This window comes from Corythoichthys intestinalis, chromosome 5 (assembly GCF_030265065.1).
Source record: "Corythoichthys intestinalis isolate RoL2023-P3 chromosome 5, ASM3026506v1, whole genome shotgun sequence".
Taxonomy (NCBI): Eukaryota; Metazoa; Chordata; class Actinopteri; order Syngnathiformes; family Syngnathidae; genus Corythoichthys; species Corythoichthys intestinalis.
The window spans coordinates 45,364,376-45,383,048 of NC_080399.1; the positions used below are offsets into that span (position 1 = coordinate 45,364,376).

At 36.5% G+C, this 18,673-nt stretch overlaps 1 protein-coding gene across 2 annotated transcripts in view; it reads right to left on the reverse strand.

The window, feature by feature from the left end:
• Positions 1-1,256: 1,256 nt before the first annotated feature.
• The window catches only part of tdrd12 (tudor domain containing 12), a 63,961-nt gene continuing 46,544 nt past the window's right edge, over positions 1,257-18,673 (reverse strand). The window contains exons 36-39 of one of the 2 annotated variants that reach the window (XM_057837615.1): positions 7,598-7,674; positions 5,735-5,904; positions 3,485-3,620; positions 1,257-2,073 (exon numbers count right to left, since the gene is read on the reverse strand). In XM_057837615.1, the coding sequence (XP_057693598.1) occupies positions 1,984-2,073; positions 3,485-3,620; positions 5,735-5,904; positions 7,598-7,674 (473 nt within the window). In that variant the 3' untranslated portion in view covers positions 1,257-1,983. Of the gene's footprint in view, positions 2,074-3,484; positions 3,621-5,734; positions 5,905-7,597; positions 7,675-13,281; positions 14,516-18,673 lie in introns of those variants that run through there. The other variant, XM_057837616.1, reaches the window with a different exon arrangement.

The window sequence follows — 18,673 nt, forward strand, 5'->3', positions numbered from 1 at the left end:
CAAAAGCAATGTAGCCAAGGAGGTCATGACAACCCTTTTGATTTGATTTATTGGTCGCTGTGGGGAAATGCATTTTCACTGCCTGTACAATACAAGAAAGGCAACAACAACAAAAAATCATAGAATAGCATGACGGTGACATGTTCAGTATAGTGGCCGCTAGGGTGGGATTGGTCAGCGGCACTGCTTTTAAAGAGCGGCTCTAGCTGCAAGGATCAGGCTTTTCCCAAGACGGGTTGTCCTGAATCTTATAGTTCTGTGCCTTCGCCCTAAGACGAGGGTTGGCAACTGGCTATTTTTTTTTTTTTTTTTTAATATATCGTTCCCGTAGGCGTAGGACAAAAATGACACATTCTTAAAGTTTTCCAATGCTGTAAAAATGTGTTGGATGAATATTAAATTTCAACATTTCTGTCAACAAAGATTTGCGTTAAAGCCTGCGACACACGTTTCTATCAGCAGGGTGGGATGCCGCCAGGTAGGTGGCTATTGTAAACAAACCGGCGGCCGTGAAGAAAAAGAGCGGCCGAAAAGAGAAAAATAACTGTGGAGAACAGAGGAACCAACATTTCTTTGACCGAATCATTAGCAGTCATTGCCAATGCGGAAGGATTGCCTGAATGTTTACTCAGTGGTGAGAAGTTGTCAGAAAGAGAAGAAGTGCGATTACATTACTTACATAAGAACGTAGAGGAGCGCAAAAATAGATTTAAGAAGTTGATTGCATCGCCAAACTCCACTACTGCTGTAAGTTTTGTTGCATCCGGGGAGATAAAGCATGAAAAACCGTTCACAGATGGTGAGTACATGAGGGAGACATTCATCAACATATCATAACACCTATTTGCAGACTTAAAAAAAAAAAAAAAAAAAAAAAAAGAGATAATACAGAAAATCAAAGACATACCCAGGTAAGGGGCATGTTATGTGCATTCCGTTTTGTTGTTTTTCGAAACCTCAAAATAAAAATGACATCAAAAATCGGATTTCTTTATTGCATTTCTTTAATTTCATAGCAATTAGAGTAAACTTGAAGTGGCATCATACAACAGAGTAGCAACGTTGTGCGATGGATGGAAAATAAACATTAAATCATGAAGGCTCATTATGTATTTTTAGCCAACTTAGTCATTTTGATAGTAGGCTAATATACTGTAGCTAATACATACATACAGCATGTGTCACCTTCATTATATGGCTTATGTCAGGGTTTGATTTTTTTGCAGTTCCAGACATATTTGTTTTTGTTTGTCCAATATGGCTCTTTCAACATTTTGGGTTGCCGACCCATGCCCTAAGGAAAGCGGGATAATCTGTTTGTGAAGTGTAGTGTGAGGGGTATCCAGGACTATTCTGTTTGCCAGTCGAATGATGGACCTATGTTGTTTAATTCAGATAGGTTGAGTGTGGGTAGGCCAATGATTTTAGCTGCTGTGTTTGTAATGCATGCAAGTTTAGTCCAGTTGGTGACAGAACAGTACAGGAGAATAGGTTGAACAATACTTTGATCCACTAATAACAGGTGGTGGGATTTATTTAATCAAATAAACAGTTGTACTTGCAATTTCCCACTTTATATCTATTTACAGTATATCTATTTTTTTTATAATCATGGTCATTTTGTAATAAATGATTGATAACACCCTGACACAAAATGAATAGTTCCTTTTTATTGTTAACCAAGTATTTGACCTACTTCTTAAAAACTGACTGTTTCAAAAACTAAAATCTGGCCCTTGTGCCCAACTTCAAATTTCACAACACAGTTCAAGGAACACTGTGGTCTGATCTCAATTCAGTGATCGCAACCTCCTTACGCCTCCCACCAGACTCACTTGAGAAGCGCATGAGCCCAGTGTTGCAAAGTCCATTCATTTGAAATTCATGACTTTGCATCTATGTCACTGACCACAAAAAAAGTTATGTCTTCTTCATCTGCAAGTAAATACGACACAAGTGTGTGCATGTTAGTGCTTAGGGTCCTCAGCTTCCCATGTACGTGCTGTAGGAAAAGCAGCTCATGTGCAACGGCAGGTGAACTTTCTGCATTGAATCCGTGACGGTAAACACCACCTGTGGCACAAACACGAGAGGAATGTTTGTTTTATTGAAGTAAAATCAATGAAATCGGACACAAATTCAAAAGCTGAACACCAGCAATCTGAAACATAGGCAATGCAAGGAAAAAGTGCTGAATTGTTCAAAGACGAAACAAGAGGATGTTTCATGGTTAGTGAAGACTTCCAATGAAAATAAAATGAGTGAGGGTCACTCAACTGAAGACTGATTATTTTATAATGATCAACACTGTTTATTTAAACATTTTCACTTGTAAAATTAAGATTCTATCATTTTTTTTAAAAAATTTGTAGTGCGTATCACGTTTTGTTTAGATTTTCAACTTTTTTTTTAAACTCACTTAACTGATTCTCAAAGTGTTGCACGCGAGCGCCCTCTAGTGGTAAAACCAAAGGGACACAATTCTTAGTGGAGAACGCAAACAGAACAATGATTTTCCACCCCAAAAAAATAAAGATCTATTTAGTTAGAGCTTTTCACGTATTATAACTATTGTTTAAGAGTTTTAAGTTTTTCGTTTCCATTAAATAAAATTATTTCTGTAATGTTTTTGCTTCCAATATTTTGAAATTATTCACAAAAGTCTGACATTTTTTTCCCACGTAACACTGCAACATTTTCTTGTTTCCTTCTGAGTTTTCATTTCTTTGGCATAGTGTTTTTTGTTCAGATTTTTTTTTTCACCACAAATTTCAAATTTATTCCTATAAGCCTAGCTGTTGTTTTTCCCCACTATATCACAACTTATTTCATTTAGTTTTTCTCTCCAGAACATTTTGACCACATTTGAATTTATTCCCGAAAACTTTATTCTAAGAAAATGACCTATTGTTTTCCTCTTTAAATTGCATCGTCAAAAAGATCCAGATATTTTCAGAACTTTTTTTTTTTATAATTAGGTTTCAGTCCACCACCAATGATGAGTACAAGATTGATGAAATGAGAAATTATGGTAATGTTGTCCGTGGCTGCACACTTTTCCTTCAATCATTTTAAAGACGTTAAATTTAAATTAGAATTTGGGCGCAACCTTTTTCTTAGAAATCTCATTAAAAGTATAAAACAGAGCCAATGAAGGATGTCCCCCCCCAACAATGATTGTACAACCTGTCAGGTTTATACAGACTGTTTTAGGTATAAACTGTTGTAAAAAAAATATATACTGTATATATATTCATTCATTTTCCATGCCGCTTTTCCTCACGAGGGTCGCGGAGGTGCTGGAGCCTATCCCAGCTAACTACAGGCAGTAGGCAGGGGACACACCCTGAAGATATATATATATATATATATATATATATATGTGAAAATAAGATTTTTTTTTTCTATGATAAAAAATAGTTTAAAATGTATTTCCTAACATGATTAAATAAAATATTGCTGGAGAGGGTGTCGAGAACTTCACCTCAGCGTATGGATACAAGGAATTGCGTTCCAGGCTGGTCCAGTACGAGCCGCATTCAAAGCGTAACTTGTACATCCCCGGGATAAATGCTTCCCGGCTGATGAGTCCCGCGCAGCGACCATCTTCGTCCGTCGTCCTTAAAATGTCAATAACAATAATTAGAATACAAAATTTAAAAAAAGAACTGAAGATACAATTTATGGAGAAATTGTTTTGCTCCCCTTATGATACAAAATATATTGCAATATATCGGAAAATATCATGCAATACATTGACCAATATATTCCCATATGTGAGAATTTGTATTTATATTTGACAATATTGCCACATATACATGAACCAAATATATGTTTGCTCTCCCATGGGTTACATCTAGGGTTGCCAACTGTCCCTTGAAAAACGGAATCGTCTTTCAAGGGACGCGCTTTGTCCCTTATTATCGTCAAACTCGAAAATTGGATCTTATTTGTAGAACGAACGGATACTGGTATGGTGCTTTACAAGAATATGCAGGGAAACACATTCCCCCGCCTATCCTGCTTTTTGATCAATAAGCTGACGGAACAATGGCAATACGAAATCCCACTCATGGGTTGAGGTAATGTCCCTAACGGAAGACAACATAAGAGTGTAGAAGCTGGGAGGTTTCAGTGAAGCAAGAGTAAGAAGCTTGTTCAAAATGATGATCATTTGTTTTCTTGTTCTTCTCCTTGTACTCCATTTTCACTAATTGTCTTACGGTATATTTTTGTGTTCTGTCAAATTCATTATGTTTGATGCGATCATTTGTTAAAAGAATATTGCTGAGGGTACTTTGAACGCACCTAAATTGTTAAAAAAAAGAAAAAAGACCAAAAAAAAGCTTTACCTGAGAGTTCCACTTATCAAAAAAAAAAAAAAAAAAAAACAGCCAAAAAAACACCTACACACACGCACACACACATACACACACACACAGGCTCAAATTATACAATTTTAAATTTAGTCGGACAGATTTAACTGTAGTCTATTTTGCATTAAAAAATATATTGCTGATAATTTGTTTCCATGTGCTTATACAACTCAAATATGTACCTAATTGAATCAGTAAATTAGTTTGGAGTAAAATTATTTTAAGAAAAAAAATCACTTTTGACATATAAAAATAATTAAAGAATGGCGGTTATTGGGCCGGCTGAGTCTACCAATGAGGTGTCCCTAATTTTTTTTTCAGGGAGTTGGGAACCCTAGTTACATCCTGTAGATTTTCAGTCACTTCCTATTAGTTTTGGGAGTATTTCCAGGTCAATTCCATGTAAACTAATTGGTTGTCTTTGACTGCGCTAGACGTCCAATCCATTTGGACTAGGAGGGGCAAATGAACATTCATCTGGATTCACCCCTCCCTGTCCAAATGGAGTGGACGTCGAGCATTGTCAATGGCACTAAAAGATGAGCATTCACAGCCAGCTTTCCTACAGGTTAAACAAATTTGATGTCTATCGTTGTCAATGGCAGGTAATGAGTTAATTTGGGGGTTACTTCCTTGTCAGTTTTTGGGTACTTACTTCCCATTGATTTTGAGTCGTTTCCTGTCGACATCAGATCTTTTTTTCCCCAATTGGTACTGAATATGGCCAATGAAAGTAAATGGAGATGCTTTCGCCCAATTTTGGTGGAATTGCACATTTTTTGCAAGAATTGTATACAACTATTATGTGCCTTGAATTCCTGCTTTTTATGTGTAAATTGTGCTAATTGAATTTGGGGGGGGGGAAATGTAGGACAAGATACTTTTTAAAATTTTCAATGTTTTTAACATTGAAATGGATGGGGCTTTTTTGTCAACAAACCCATATTTTGCTGCAACCATAAAAGTTAAGAGGCGAAATTGAAACAGCCTGTGTCGTGTGGTGAGCTTTGCTTTGCAAAGGCTCTCCACAATAATAATCATACTGGACACCAGTGCTTCTCTAGCTTTTTAAGTATCACCTGAAAAATACACAACACTACGACAGTGTCATACTGTTTATCCAGTGCATTCAACATTTAGTCTTTGCTGCTTATAACCTGCATATTTTCAATAGAACTCATAATTTGACGTGTTGCTCGCAAGTTTTATAAACAAAACTTTATTTGACTTACAAGTGCAATATGATATGACAACTGGATTGAAAAAAAAAAGCCCCAGTTTGACAATTTGAGTGATACTTTTGTGGACCAGCAGAGAGTGCCTTGCCACTTATGCCCAGTGTTGGGTGCGCGTCGTACCCGACGTTAAGCAAGTTCCACAGTTTCAGTCTTGAGTCGAGTCGATGAAGGCTGAGAGCCACGCGGGCGGCGGGAATTCCATCGCTGGTGTTGAGCACATGCGTGCTGAGCGGACTGCAGTCCGACGTCATTGTGGATGTCCAATTTTTCAGTAACTGTGGTTGAGGGCTCTGAAATGGCAAGAAGTGAATTAGTAAATATACACTGTACAATGGTGCCGTGGCATACGTGTTGCATTTCGTTGGGGGATTATGCTCGTAACTCAAAACACCCATATTTCAACTCATGATCAGTTTTTTTGCTAACAAGCTTACTCATATTTTTTGCCTGTGAAAATTAATTTGGCATTTATTGTCATCAATCCAAACGTCCCTTCTTCAGTCACAATATGAATAGCCACAATTTGCTGCATAAAACTAACACGTGTAGTCATACAGCGGTATGAAGAAGTATCTGAACCTTTTGGAATTTCTCCCATTTCTGCATAAAATCACCATCAAATGTGATCTGATCTTTGTCAAAATCACACAGATGAAAAAGCTGTCTGCTTGAACTGAAACCACCCAAACATTTATAGGTTTTCATATCTTAATGAGGGTAGTATGCAATGACAGAAGGGGAATAAATAAGTAAGTGAACCATTTAACATTTAATATTTTGACATTTTCGACGTTGTGGATTACTCCCAAACAATTCAACTTTGGTTTCATCAGTCCACAAAATATTTTGCCAAAACTTCTGCGGAGTGTCCAAGTGCCTTTTTGCGAACATTAAACAAGCTTTTTTTTTTTTTTTTTTTTTTAAAGACAGCAGTGGCTTCCTCTGTGTAGTCCTCCCATTAAAAAAAACATTACTGGCCATAGTTTTACATATAGTTGATGTGTGCACAGAGATATTGGACTGTGGCAGTGATTTCTCCAAGTCTTTAGCAGACACTGTAGGATTATTTTTTTACCTCTCTGAGTATTCTTCACTCAACTCTTGGCGTCATCTTTGGTGGACGGCCACTCCTTGGGAGCGAAGCAACAGTGCCAAACTCTCTCCATACCTGGATAACTTCTCTGACTGTGATCCAGACTTTTAGAGATGGTTTTGTATCCTTTCCCGACTTTATGCAAATCAACAATCCTTGATCGCAGGTCTTCAGATGGCTCTTTTGACTGAGCCATGTTGCGCCATAGACAATGCTTCTCATCAATACAATTCTTACCAGGTGTGTGTTTTATGGTGGGCAGGGCAGCTTTATACCACTTATCAGTGATTGGGCACATGCCTGACTGAAATTGTTTGGTAAAAATTGGTTTCAATTGCTCTTTAAGTATCCTTAGGCAGAGGGTTCACTAACTCATTTCCCCCCTTCTGTCAATGTTTGCATGCTATCCTCATTAAAATATGAAAACTGATAAATGTTTAGGAGTTTTTTCATCTGTGTGATTTTAACAAAGATCAGATCACATTTGGTGGTGATTTTATGCAGAAATGTGAGAAATTCCAAAAGGTTCAGATACTTTTTTATACCACTGTAAGGTGAAATGTTTACTGTCACTGATGTTATCAGGCTCAAACAGTGTCTGATCTAAAAGTGGGCTTTCCGAAATCAGATGCTTAAAACTCTCAAAACAAGCCAAAAATTACAACAGATTTTTGGAACCCATTTTCTTCAGCAGACCTCATTTTTAGAACTGTCGAATAAGATTCAATGTTTGTTGCGTTAGAGAGGCCTTTTAATGATATGGTTATTAATGTTTGCAGTCATGTAGAATTGTAAATATAAACTTGGTAAAAGAGCACAGAACGCAAACAAGACAACTGACATTCGTGTAGTCGATTCCAAAAAAAAGAAATTCAACCGAAAATCGTTACCTTGTCGTAAATTTTATCCTGTTCCAAGTGTGTTGTGTTGCTGTGTGACGAGCCAGCGTGCACCGCAAACAAGTCCGCTGTCAAAGGTCGTCATGTGCGGAATGAATGATTTAAAAAAAACAAAAAAAGTCAACAAACAGGCAGCTCTCATTTGTAATCACAACCGTTTTATCAGCAATGTTAGCTCATTTAAGGCTCACCTTTTAATGAAAGTTGACAAAGGAAATTGTAGCTTTTATTACTCAAGTAACAAAATGATTGAATAAGATTCGACCTGGATTCATAATGTGATTAACTCTAGAGGCACAAAAAATTATTGTTTTTACATTACTCTCTACTGCAAAGTTACTTTGTTAATCTGGTTTTTGGCAGTTAGTTATACATGGCTGTGTAAACATGTTCAAAAACCTAAATATGCTCATTTTCATTTCATGTCTAAGGATTTGTAATTTGAATCCTACTTTGCACTGCGTCTTTTGTAGGGCCGCAAGGGTCAATTATCATGCAATTGCTTTTATCTTTGCATTTACTTCCCTTAGAGACTAAGAGAAGCCACAGAATTACTATTGCTTTAAAATATTTTTGTGCCACTTGAGAAAGTCTTACATTGACTTAAATCTTTTTAATGTTTTGAATTACTTCAACTCAATTTTGGACCTAGTGACCCAAACAAGTACAGACTTAGTTCCACTTTGTAAAGCTAACCATCGTAAAATTGTCTTTTGAATTAAACAGTCATTTTAAATTAGAATAGCAAATTGAGATTTCAAGATTCAGCTTTTTTTTTTTTTTTTTTTTTTTAAATGTGTGTTTATGTGCCTGAACAAATTTCACTGATTTTCTACATATACATGCCCCTGCCATTCAAAAAGATTGGCTGACCAGCTGCTCCTGGACGTTGCTAAATCCAAGAGGTTTACGTGAGGATGAGCTTTTATTGTTGCTGGAATGCAATTATCCAACCAACTCCATTAGCACACCAGACTAGCAGCTTTTTCCATTTTTAAAACACACCCAAATTTTTTTATTCACTGGCACACAGCTTATTTCAATTTATTGAATCATTTAATTTGATTTAAATTAATTAAATTTAAATGTTTTTCTAAATTACAATTGCAACATATTTGTCTTATTGCAAATCATAAAAATTAGATTGTTTTTTCCTTTGTACTTATCCGTGAGGATAAGTGGCATGGAAAATAAATGAATTGTCATTTCCACATGCATCATAGAGAACTTATATACTGAATTTACCTTTTCTACAACTTCAGTGATAGAGATACTTTAGATTTACAGTGGGGCAAATAAGTATTTAGTCAACCACTAATTGTGCCAGTTCTCCCACTTGAAAATATTAGAGAAGCCTATAATTGTCAACATGGGTAAACCTCAACCATGAGAGACAGAATGTGGAGGAAAAAAACTGAAAATGACATTATTTGATTTGTAAGAATTTATTTGCAGATCATAGTGGAAAATATGTATTTGGTCAATACCAAAAGTTCATCTCAATACTTTGTTATGCACCCTTTGTTGGCAACAACGGAGGCCAAACGTTTTCTGTAACTCTTCACAAGCTTTTCACACTGTTGCTGGTATTTTGGCCCATTTCTCCATGCATTATCTCCTCTAGAGCAGTGATGTTTTGGGGCTGTCGTTGGGCAACACGGACTTTCAACTCCCTCCACAGATTTTTTATGGGATTGAGGTCTGGAGACTGGCTAGGCCACTCCAGGACCTTGAAATGCTTCTTAAGAGGCCACTCCTTTGTTGCCCTGGCTGTATGTTTGGGATCATTGTCATGCTGAAAGACCCAGCCACGTTTCATCTTCAATGCCCTTGCTGATGGAACGAGATTTTCACTCAAAATCTCTCGATACATGGCCCAATTCATTCTTTCCTTTACACAGATCAGTCGTCCTGGTCCCTTTGCAGAAAAACAGCCCTAAAGCAGGATGTTTCCACCCCCATGCTTCACAGTGGGTATGGTGTTCTTCGGATGCAATTCAGTATTCTTTCTCATCCAAACACGAGAACCTGTGTTTCTACCAAAAAGTTCAATTTTGGTTTCATCTGACCATGACAAATTCTCCCAGTCCTCTTCTGGATCATCCAAATGCTCTCTAGCGAACCGCAGACGGGGCTGGACGTATACTGGCTTCACGTCTGGCAGTGCAGGATTTCCAGTGCAGGAGTCCCTGGCGGTGCATTGTGTTACTGATAGTAGCCTTTGTTACTGTGGTCCCAGCTCTCTGTAGGTCATTCACTAGGTCCCCCCGTGTGGTTCTGAGATTTTTGCTCACCGTTCTTGTTATCATTTTGACGCCACGGGGTGAGATCTTGCATAGAGCCCCAAATCGAGGGAGATTATCAGTGGTCTTGTATGTCTTCCATTTTCTAATAATTGCTCCCACAGTTGATTTCTTTACACCAAGCGTTTTACCTATTGCAGATTCAGTCTTCCCAGCCTGGTGCAGGTCTACAATTTTGTCTATGGTGTCCTTCGACAGCTCTTTGGTCTTGGCCATAGTGGAGTTTGGAGTGTGACCGAGTTTGTGTACAGGTGTCTTTTATACCGATAATGAGTTAAAACAGGTGCCATTAATACAGGTAATGAGTGGAGCCTCGTTGACCTCGTTAGAAGAAGTTAGACCTCTTTGACAGCCAGAAATCTTGATTGTTTGTAGGTGATCAAATACTTATTTTCCACTCTAATTTGGAAAAAAATTCTTTAAAAATCAAACAATGTGATTTCCTGTTTTTTTTCTCCACATTCTGTCACTCATGGTTGAGGTTTACCCATGTTGACAATTACAGGCCTCTGTAATCTTATCAAGTAGGAGAACTTGCACAATTGGTGGTTGACTAAATACTTATTTACCCCACTGTACATTTCCACACCCATTTGGAAATCTTGACAACTTCAAGTGACTGAGTACCCCACACAAATTTAAGATTGACCGACAGAATAAAAGTGTATTTGTCTCTTCAAGGATAAAAACACAGCCACTCATTCACTTTGAATCCCTTTATTGAACAAAGTCACAAAATAAACACACCAGCAGGCAAGTTCCTAACCTAGCAGCTTGGGCCGCAACCAATACAGACACCCCCTAGTGTAGAACATAAGGGTGTTTTGAAACCCCATGTGGGGGAAAAATAATATTAGCAATTGCTCAAAACGTTCAGGGATCTGTTATTAAGCAAAACAAAAAATACAAAATTTGGATGAGCCAAGTAGAACATCTGAACTTTCTTTGGGCTAAATTAGGCATTTTGCAGCCCATCTAATATATGACTTTAAATCACTTTAAACACAGACTACCTTCCAGTCATAATACGGTGTGCAGATTTGTGGAACCACATAATCTTAATTGTATCTTCTAATGAATATTTGTCCTTTTTGCTGCTTTTTCTGGTGGTGAAAAATGAAGCTTAATAGCACCACCAACTGATGCTTAACTTCCACTGCAAGGTAACCAATGTGAACCATTGGTGGCAGAATTTTGCTTTGCTTATATCTCAAATTTTGTGTCAAGTCCAACAAAAAATTTGTGATAATCTTGCAAGCTGCTTGCATTTGAATCAAGTTGAACCTAATTGGAACACAAAGGGTCCCAATAATTCTAAAGTACAACACGCATTTGCGCTTCATTGTTTAAAAAAGATCATTCAAAATTGCATCCAGGTTTAGTGGCATTGACATCTTGTGAAAAAAGAGCATTTTCTTTTTATAATTTTAGTAACTCCCATAAATCAAAACCATTAATTCTTTTCTTACTGTAGTTTTTCAAGAAGACGGTCGAAAATGCTCACATAAAATAAATGAACATTTCTTCATGTCAACTATTGTTTTGAAACTGAGGTTTTACTTGACCTAAAATTTGACTTTTATTCCTAAGGGTTTTATCTTCTATTATTCTGACACTCTCGAGTAGTTACAAATGTTGGCTATCGTATAGTACAACAACAATTTGCATAATCGGAACACATCATCCCAGAGTCTGAATGAGAGAAAAAAAAAATCCATGAAATCAGATTTGTATTATTTTTAAACAATTTGTATTGCTAAACAAGGTTCGAAGTGATAGTCTATAGAGTTTTACTTTTACTATTATATTTTCTGCATCATTAAACAATCATTCATTCATTCATTTTCTGAACTGTTTACCCTACCCTCCTAGAACCATAGGGGGTGGGGGGGCTGTAGCCTATCCCAGCTAAGTATTGACAATACGAGGGGAACAATCTGAACTGGGCACAACAACCATTCACACACATGCTCATACCAAGGGGCAATTTGGCTTATTCAAGCCGCCTTGCATGCATATTTTTTGGGATGTTTGAGGAACCCAGAGTACCCGAAAAGAAAGCGTGCAAGCACAGGGAGAACATGCAAATTCCACACAAGATGGCCGGAGATCTGGATTGTACCACTTATCTCAGAACTGTGAACTGCAGACACTCTGCCAGCTACCATTAAATTAAAATACAGTACTTATATATATATATATATATAATAAAAAAAAAATAAAAAATAAAAAAAAAAGGTGGTTTCCTGGAAATTTTATTTATATTTAAAAAGATATTTAATGGATTTTATTCCCTGTAATTTTTTTTGTAGTTAATGTGTAAAAATGATGAAGATTACAGATCACTCTCATCTTATTAAGTGCGATAGAATGCACATAGGGTGGTTGCCCAATACTTTTGTGTGTTTATATATACAACCCCTAGCAAAAAGTATGGAATCACCAGTCTCTGACGAACACTGAGACATTTCATCATGTAGAACAAACTGAGATAAAAAGATTGAAAAAAATAATGAATTAGTTCAAAAGTGCAACTCTTTAGTATTCAGAAACACTAAAAGATATGAATAAAAAACATTGTGGTGGTCAGTAAATGTTACTTTTATAGAGCAAGTGCAGGGAAATACAGTATAGATGAAATCAATCCATTCTGAGGAAAGCAAGTGCAGGGAAATACAGTATAGATGAAATCAATCCATTCTGAGGAAAAAAAATATGGAATCACGAGAAACAAACAAAGAAATAACAATCAAAACATATCTAGCATTTAATAGCACCACCTCTGGCTTTTATGACAGCTAGTGAGTATTCTTCATCAATTTGGTGCCAACTCTCTTTGATTGCAGTCGCCAGATCGACATTGACTCATCCAGTCAATGTCATGGCCTGCAAATAGCCCAGATCTCAACCCTATTGAAAAACTGTAGCGGAAATTGGGGGGGGAAATGGTCCACAGCAAGGCTCTGACCTGCAAGGATGATCTGGCAACTGCAATCAAAGAGAGTTGGCACCAAATTTATGAATACTCATCAAGTCCATGCCTCAGAGACTGCAAGCTGTCATAAAAGCCAGAGGTGGTGCTACTAAATACTTGAGAAGTGTTTTGATTGTTATGTGTTTGTTAGTCGTGATTTCATTTTTTCCCCTCAGAATGGAGTGATTCCATATATATTTCCCTGCACTTGCTCTATAAAAGTAACATTTAATGACCACCACAATGTTTTTTATTCATTTCTTTGAGTGTTTCTGAATGCTAAAGAGCTGCACTTTTGAACTAATTCATTATTTTTTCAAGCTTTTTATCTGAGTTTGTTCTACATGATAAAATGGCTGAGTGAGTGCTCGTCTGAGACTGGTGATTCCATACTTTTTGCTAGGGGTTGTACACACGGACCGGAATCTCAGATAGTGTTAAACGTTCTCGTGTTAAGATTTGATTTCTGAAAATTTGGGGGTTGCTTTTTCTATACTTACATAACTTTACTCACATTTTGCTTTTCTCTTGTACTTTTTGGACTTAAGTCTTTAAATTCTCATAAAACCTTAAAAACAATGACCTGTTTTTGTTTTCTCTAGTGCAACTCATGAATAAAATCTCTAGTTTTTGATGAATATTCCAGTCTACTACAGTTCTGGTTGTACTTGGAAGACTATATTTAGTTAGGTGTTATTTGGCATTACAGGCCCACAGGATTCGTTGGATGGGAATGATTTTCATTATGTATGATGGGAATGAGCATTAGAAGGGCCTAAAATAACAAGGAGTGAAAACCACAAAATCGGAGATGGTAAAAAATTGCTTTGAGATGGGGCTCAATTTTTCTTGGAGTGGGTGAAAGCAGAAGTCAAAACCCACTCCCATGCCAGTCTCTGATTTACAAGTGAAGTTTGTAAATCACAGTATTAGAACAATCAAACCAATATATTGAATTTCATGGATATTAGGTGTTTTCCTTCCTTTGAGTCATCAAAGAGCACTTTTCTTGAGTTTCCTAGTTAAAGCTTCTCAGTCACCCATGTTAACACGGTGACCGGTTTGAGAACACAGAAATAGCGCTTTTGAACTTTAGGTGGTTTAAAAAAGAAAAAAAGTTTGAAGTACATATATTTAGATAATGGACAACAAATCAGGGAGCGACCAGTTCAGAGACAAAAACGCTTTTGAAGGAGGATATTGGGGAGCAATGCAACAGTGCGTGTTGTAGTCAAGAAATTAGGCTCAACTATGCAATAGCCTACAGTAGTCTCTGACTAATTGCCAATTAGAACATTTCCAAGTCACAGCATCTGAAGCCTACAATGTACTTTTTTGAATCAATTCTTCTGGTAAAAGCTCGGAAAGTTTTATGCAGCACAGAAAAACTAGGTTCAATTCCAACAAGCATGTAAATGCAGTGTATAAATTAAGAAAGCTTGTCTTATTGTGTCCCCCCAAAATATGAAAAAAAAACAGTCATCAATGAACTTTCACATTATTTGGCCTAAGTGGAGGTTCCCTTGCAGTAGAAAAGGACAAGTGTGCTGACGTTTGACCTTCAGCATGAGGAGTCGCTGTCTTCATCGACAAACTGGTGCTTTTCACCCCTGTCTCCAATGAACACTTCACCTGAACAACAAAACAGTCATATTTTCAATGTTAGAGCCTATACTTTAAATGGTGGATAAATGTACATGCCGAACAGTAATACCAGCCAGGATTGAACATTTTATGAAAATCGACATTGAGATGAGCATCTACAAAGATGTTAGCTTGTTAGAAGGAGGGAAACTGGGAAAAGGAGGCTAGCGAAGTTGTGTAGTCTGCTAGAAACATCTCACGTATTCGCGTACGGGCAGAGTTTTTTTTTTTTTTCTTCACCATGAAATGCGTAAATAACTAGATCTGTTCCTGAGTCACTCCTTCAAAAGTTTCAGAATGATGCCTTCAATCACCATCCCGAAACACAAATGAAAGCGACAGAACAAAATATAATAAAAATGTTGAAACTAAAGTACAACATGGAGTCTATAAGGCAATAAATGCTTCTTATCAGCATTTTCAACACACTCACAAGCACTTATGACTCAACTGCAACTGTGTGCAAATGGGTGGGGCCAAGTGGCGCCTTCATCTGCCTGTGCCGTGTGCAGCTCAGATTTATGATGTCACAAGAACAACAACAAATCTTTGAAATAACCCTAATATTTAATTTCTATATTTCAGGATTTTCTGAAATAGATGGCAGATGTACATTTACATCAGGAAAAAGCAACAAATCTTTTTTGTAATTTCCATTTTGGTGTCAAGTTCAGAAAAAATGTAGATATACTTTTCTTAAAACAGGACATTAGAATTAAAACTGAGCATATTACCTATTTTGAATGCATGACTACAGAGATGCACAATAGTTGTTTTTTGTTTTTTTAATATTGCTGAACAATGACTTATTTACAAAGATTATTTTGTAAATATTCTCCATGGTTCAAGGTATCGTTTCAAATAATTGTTAAATTGTTTCTCTTAAATGTGTTGACAGTGAGAAAGAAACCAAGATGTTTTGAATATAAGTTGTTTGAATCATTTATTTGATGTTAATGTTTTTTCAACTGCAATTTAATGTAATTTTGTTTATGAAACAATACTTTAGTGTGTATTAATTTGTCTTCATTCGATGTTCAATAGACAAAAAAATAAGCCTTTTTTTGTATCATGAGTACAAATGCTGATAATTCAGTCATCCCTCATTTTTCGCAGTTAATGGGGACCAGAATCCGCCCCGGTAAATGTGAAACGTGAAGTAGCAACACCCCCATTTTTGTGTGTTCAATGTATGTATTCAGATTTAGCATTGGAAAGAGATACATTAAAGACATTTTTTTCCAAAAGTATAATTAAAATAATATATATATATATATATTAGTCCTGTCAACAATAACGCGTTAACGACCATGATTAATCTGGAAATATTAACGCATTAAAAAAAAAATAACGCAATTTACCGCTCACACTAAGTTTGGCCACAACCGCCTCCCGTAGTCCCACACGGTGATGTTTACATTCTCCGCGCGGCAATGCAATATTATATATATATACAGTACATATTTCTTTGTTTTAATAAATGGTTTTTAAGCACTTCAAATTAAATAATTAGTTAAACGATGATTGAAGCATGCGGCGCTTTGAAGTTCGTGTCTCTGGCATTGTTAACTTTAATCAGCAACTGCAGGGCACTCCCTGATGATCAAAGAGCAGGTAGAGAGATGATGATGGGAGAGTGAGATTACGCGATCAGCTCGGGACAGCTCATCTATATATATATTTTTTTTTCTTTTTTTAACTGGAAAAAAAAAAAAAAACGCGATGGACTGAGGGCACGAAGTTTGAAGCATGAAGTAGCAAGGGATCACTGTTGTATGATAACTTAAAAAAATGATTAAACGGCCATTCTCTTTCCACATGAATTAATGGGAGGGCACAAAGTCAGTTTTAGTCATTGTGAATGTTCATTAACAGCGTTTCTAGAGGTGTCGACAAATCTCATTTAATAGTTTTTAATGCCAGTCTAAACTACTTTAATGCCCATGCCTTGGGTTACTTGAAAAACAATTGTTCCGTATTAAGCTTTCAAAGGACGCGCTTTGAACCGTATTATTATCAAACTTGAAAATAGTGTCCGATTTGTAGAATGAACAAATACTAGTGTGGTGCTTTACAGAAATATGAAGGGATTCTCCTGCCTTTTTGAATTGACAATGACAATGCATAATCTATCTCATTTCATTGGTCGAGGTACTGTCGCATGCCATGATGATAACGGAAGACAACATAAAAGTGTGGGAGATAAGAGGTTTGAGTAAAGTTGGAGTAAAAAGCATGTTTAAAATGATCATTGGTGTTGTTGTTCTCTGCGTACTTTACTTTCAAAAATTGTATTATATTTTTGTGTTCTGTCAATTTCATTTCTATTTCCACATTACATTTGGAGTCATTTGCGAAAATGTTATTGCTGAGGGCACTTTGAACGCACCTTAATTGTTAAAAAAAAAATTTACCTCAGAGTTTGTTTTCACTTTTTAAAATATTGAAGAAACAAAAAAATAAAGCATACACACATGCACACCCTCACTCCCACGCACACAAAAAGCCTCAGGACCATAAGGGTTAAATTATTTAATTTTATTTTTTTAATGTTAATTCTTTTAAATTAAGCAGGACAGAAGCTAATTATATTTTGTATTAAAAAGAGTTTTATTTTATTATTGTTATAATAATATACATAATTATTAATAAAAAAATAACAATCACGGCACATACAAAAAAAAAATTCAAGGGTGACGGTTATCGGGTCGGCCGACTCTACCAATGAGGTGTCCGTTATTTTTCAGGGATGTTGGCAACCCTACCCATGCCCAACTGTATTACACACACAAATTGTAAGCATTAAACAATGAATATTTTTAATATTATACTTCAATATTTTTAAAAAATATTTTTAATCACTGAAAATACAAATGCAATTTAAATGCAACAGACAGCTTGTTACAATTCTGTTCCAGTGAGAACACAAGGCTCAGGAAGGCCAGGCATGCATGGAGGAGAGCTAGGAAAGGAACACTAGCAGCCGATGAGTATTACCTTCAGCTCTAAAATTAGCAACCAGAGTAGCTACTGCTACATAAGAGTAATTCCTGGACTTAAGATAACATGACTCTTATAGAAAGCAAAACTGAGAAGCATGAACACCCATACTCAAACGCGTCCAGTTTACATAAATTTTAATTAGGGTTGTTCCGATCATGTTTTTTTGCTCCCGAACCGATCCCGATCGTTTTAGTTTGAGTATCTGCCGATCCTGATATTTCCCGATCCGATTGCTTTTTTTTGCTCCCGATTCAATTCCAATCAATCCCGATAATTTTTCCCGATCATATACATTTTGGCAATGCATTAAGAAAAAAATGAATAAAACTCAGACGAATATTTACACTCAACATACATAAGTACTGTATTTGTTTATTATGACAATAAATCCTCAAGATGGCATTTACATTATTAACATTCTTTCTGTGAGAGGGATCCACGGATAGAAAGACTTGTGACTTTGTATATTGTGACTAAATATTGCCATCTAGTGTATTTGTTGAGCTTTCAGTAAATGATACTGTAGCCATGCCCAAATGCATGATGGGAAGTGGAACCATGACTGTGCGTAGTGCTACTAATTGATATATCTTCTCTGTGTTGGGACATAACATAAGGTGTTAAAAAAGATCAATTGCTACCTTACTTCCCCACATTGCTTCCCATGATATTTCTAATTGTAGGGAGAGGGATTGTAAGGCTTTAGCCAATTAAGAAAAAGGCTCCGAAGACTGCCAAAATTCACTGTACTCATTTTGCACTGCCTTTTATCTCTCTATATTAGGTAAAACGGCGCCATTACAGATTGAGCGCGACAATGCGTGGGTGGGTCCTGCAGCGCATGCATTAATTGCGTTAAATATTTTAACGTGATACATTTTTTAAAAAGTTAATTACCGCCGTTATTGGGATAAATTTACCCCAATTTAAACCTTAAGCCTAAACTAAAGACTCTGGATGAGTGTAACATATTATGTCTGTAATAGGGTTGTTCCGATCATGTTTTTTTTGCTCCCGATCCGAACCCGATTGTTTTAGTTTGAGTATCTGCCGATCCCGATATTTCCCGATGCGATTGCTTTTTTTTGCTCCCGATTCAATTCCAATGAATTCTGATAATTTTTCCCGATCATATACATTTTG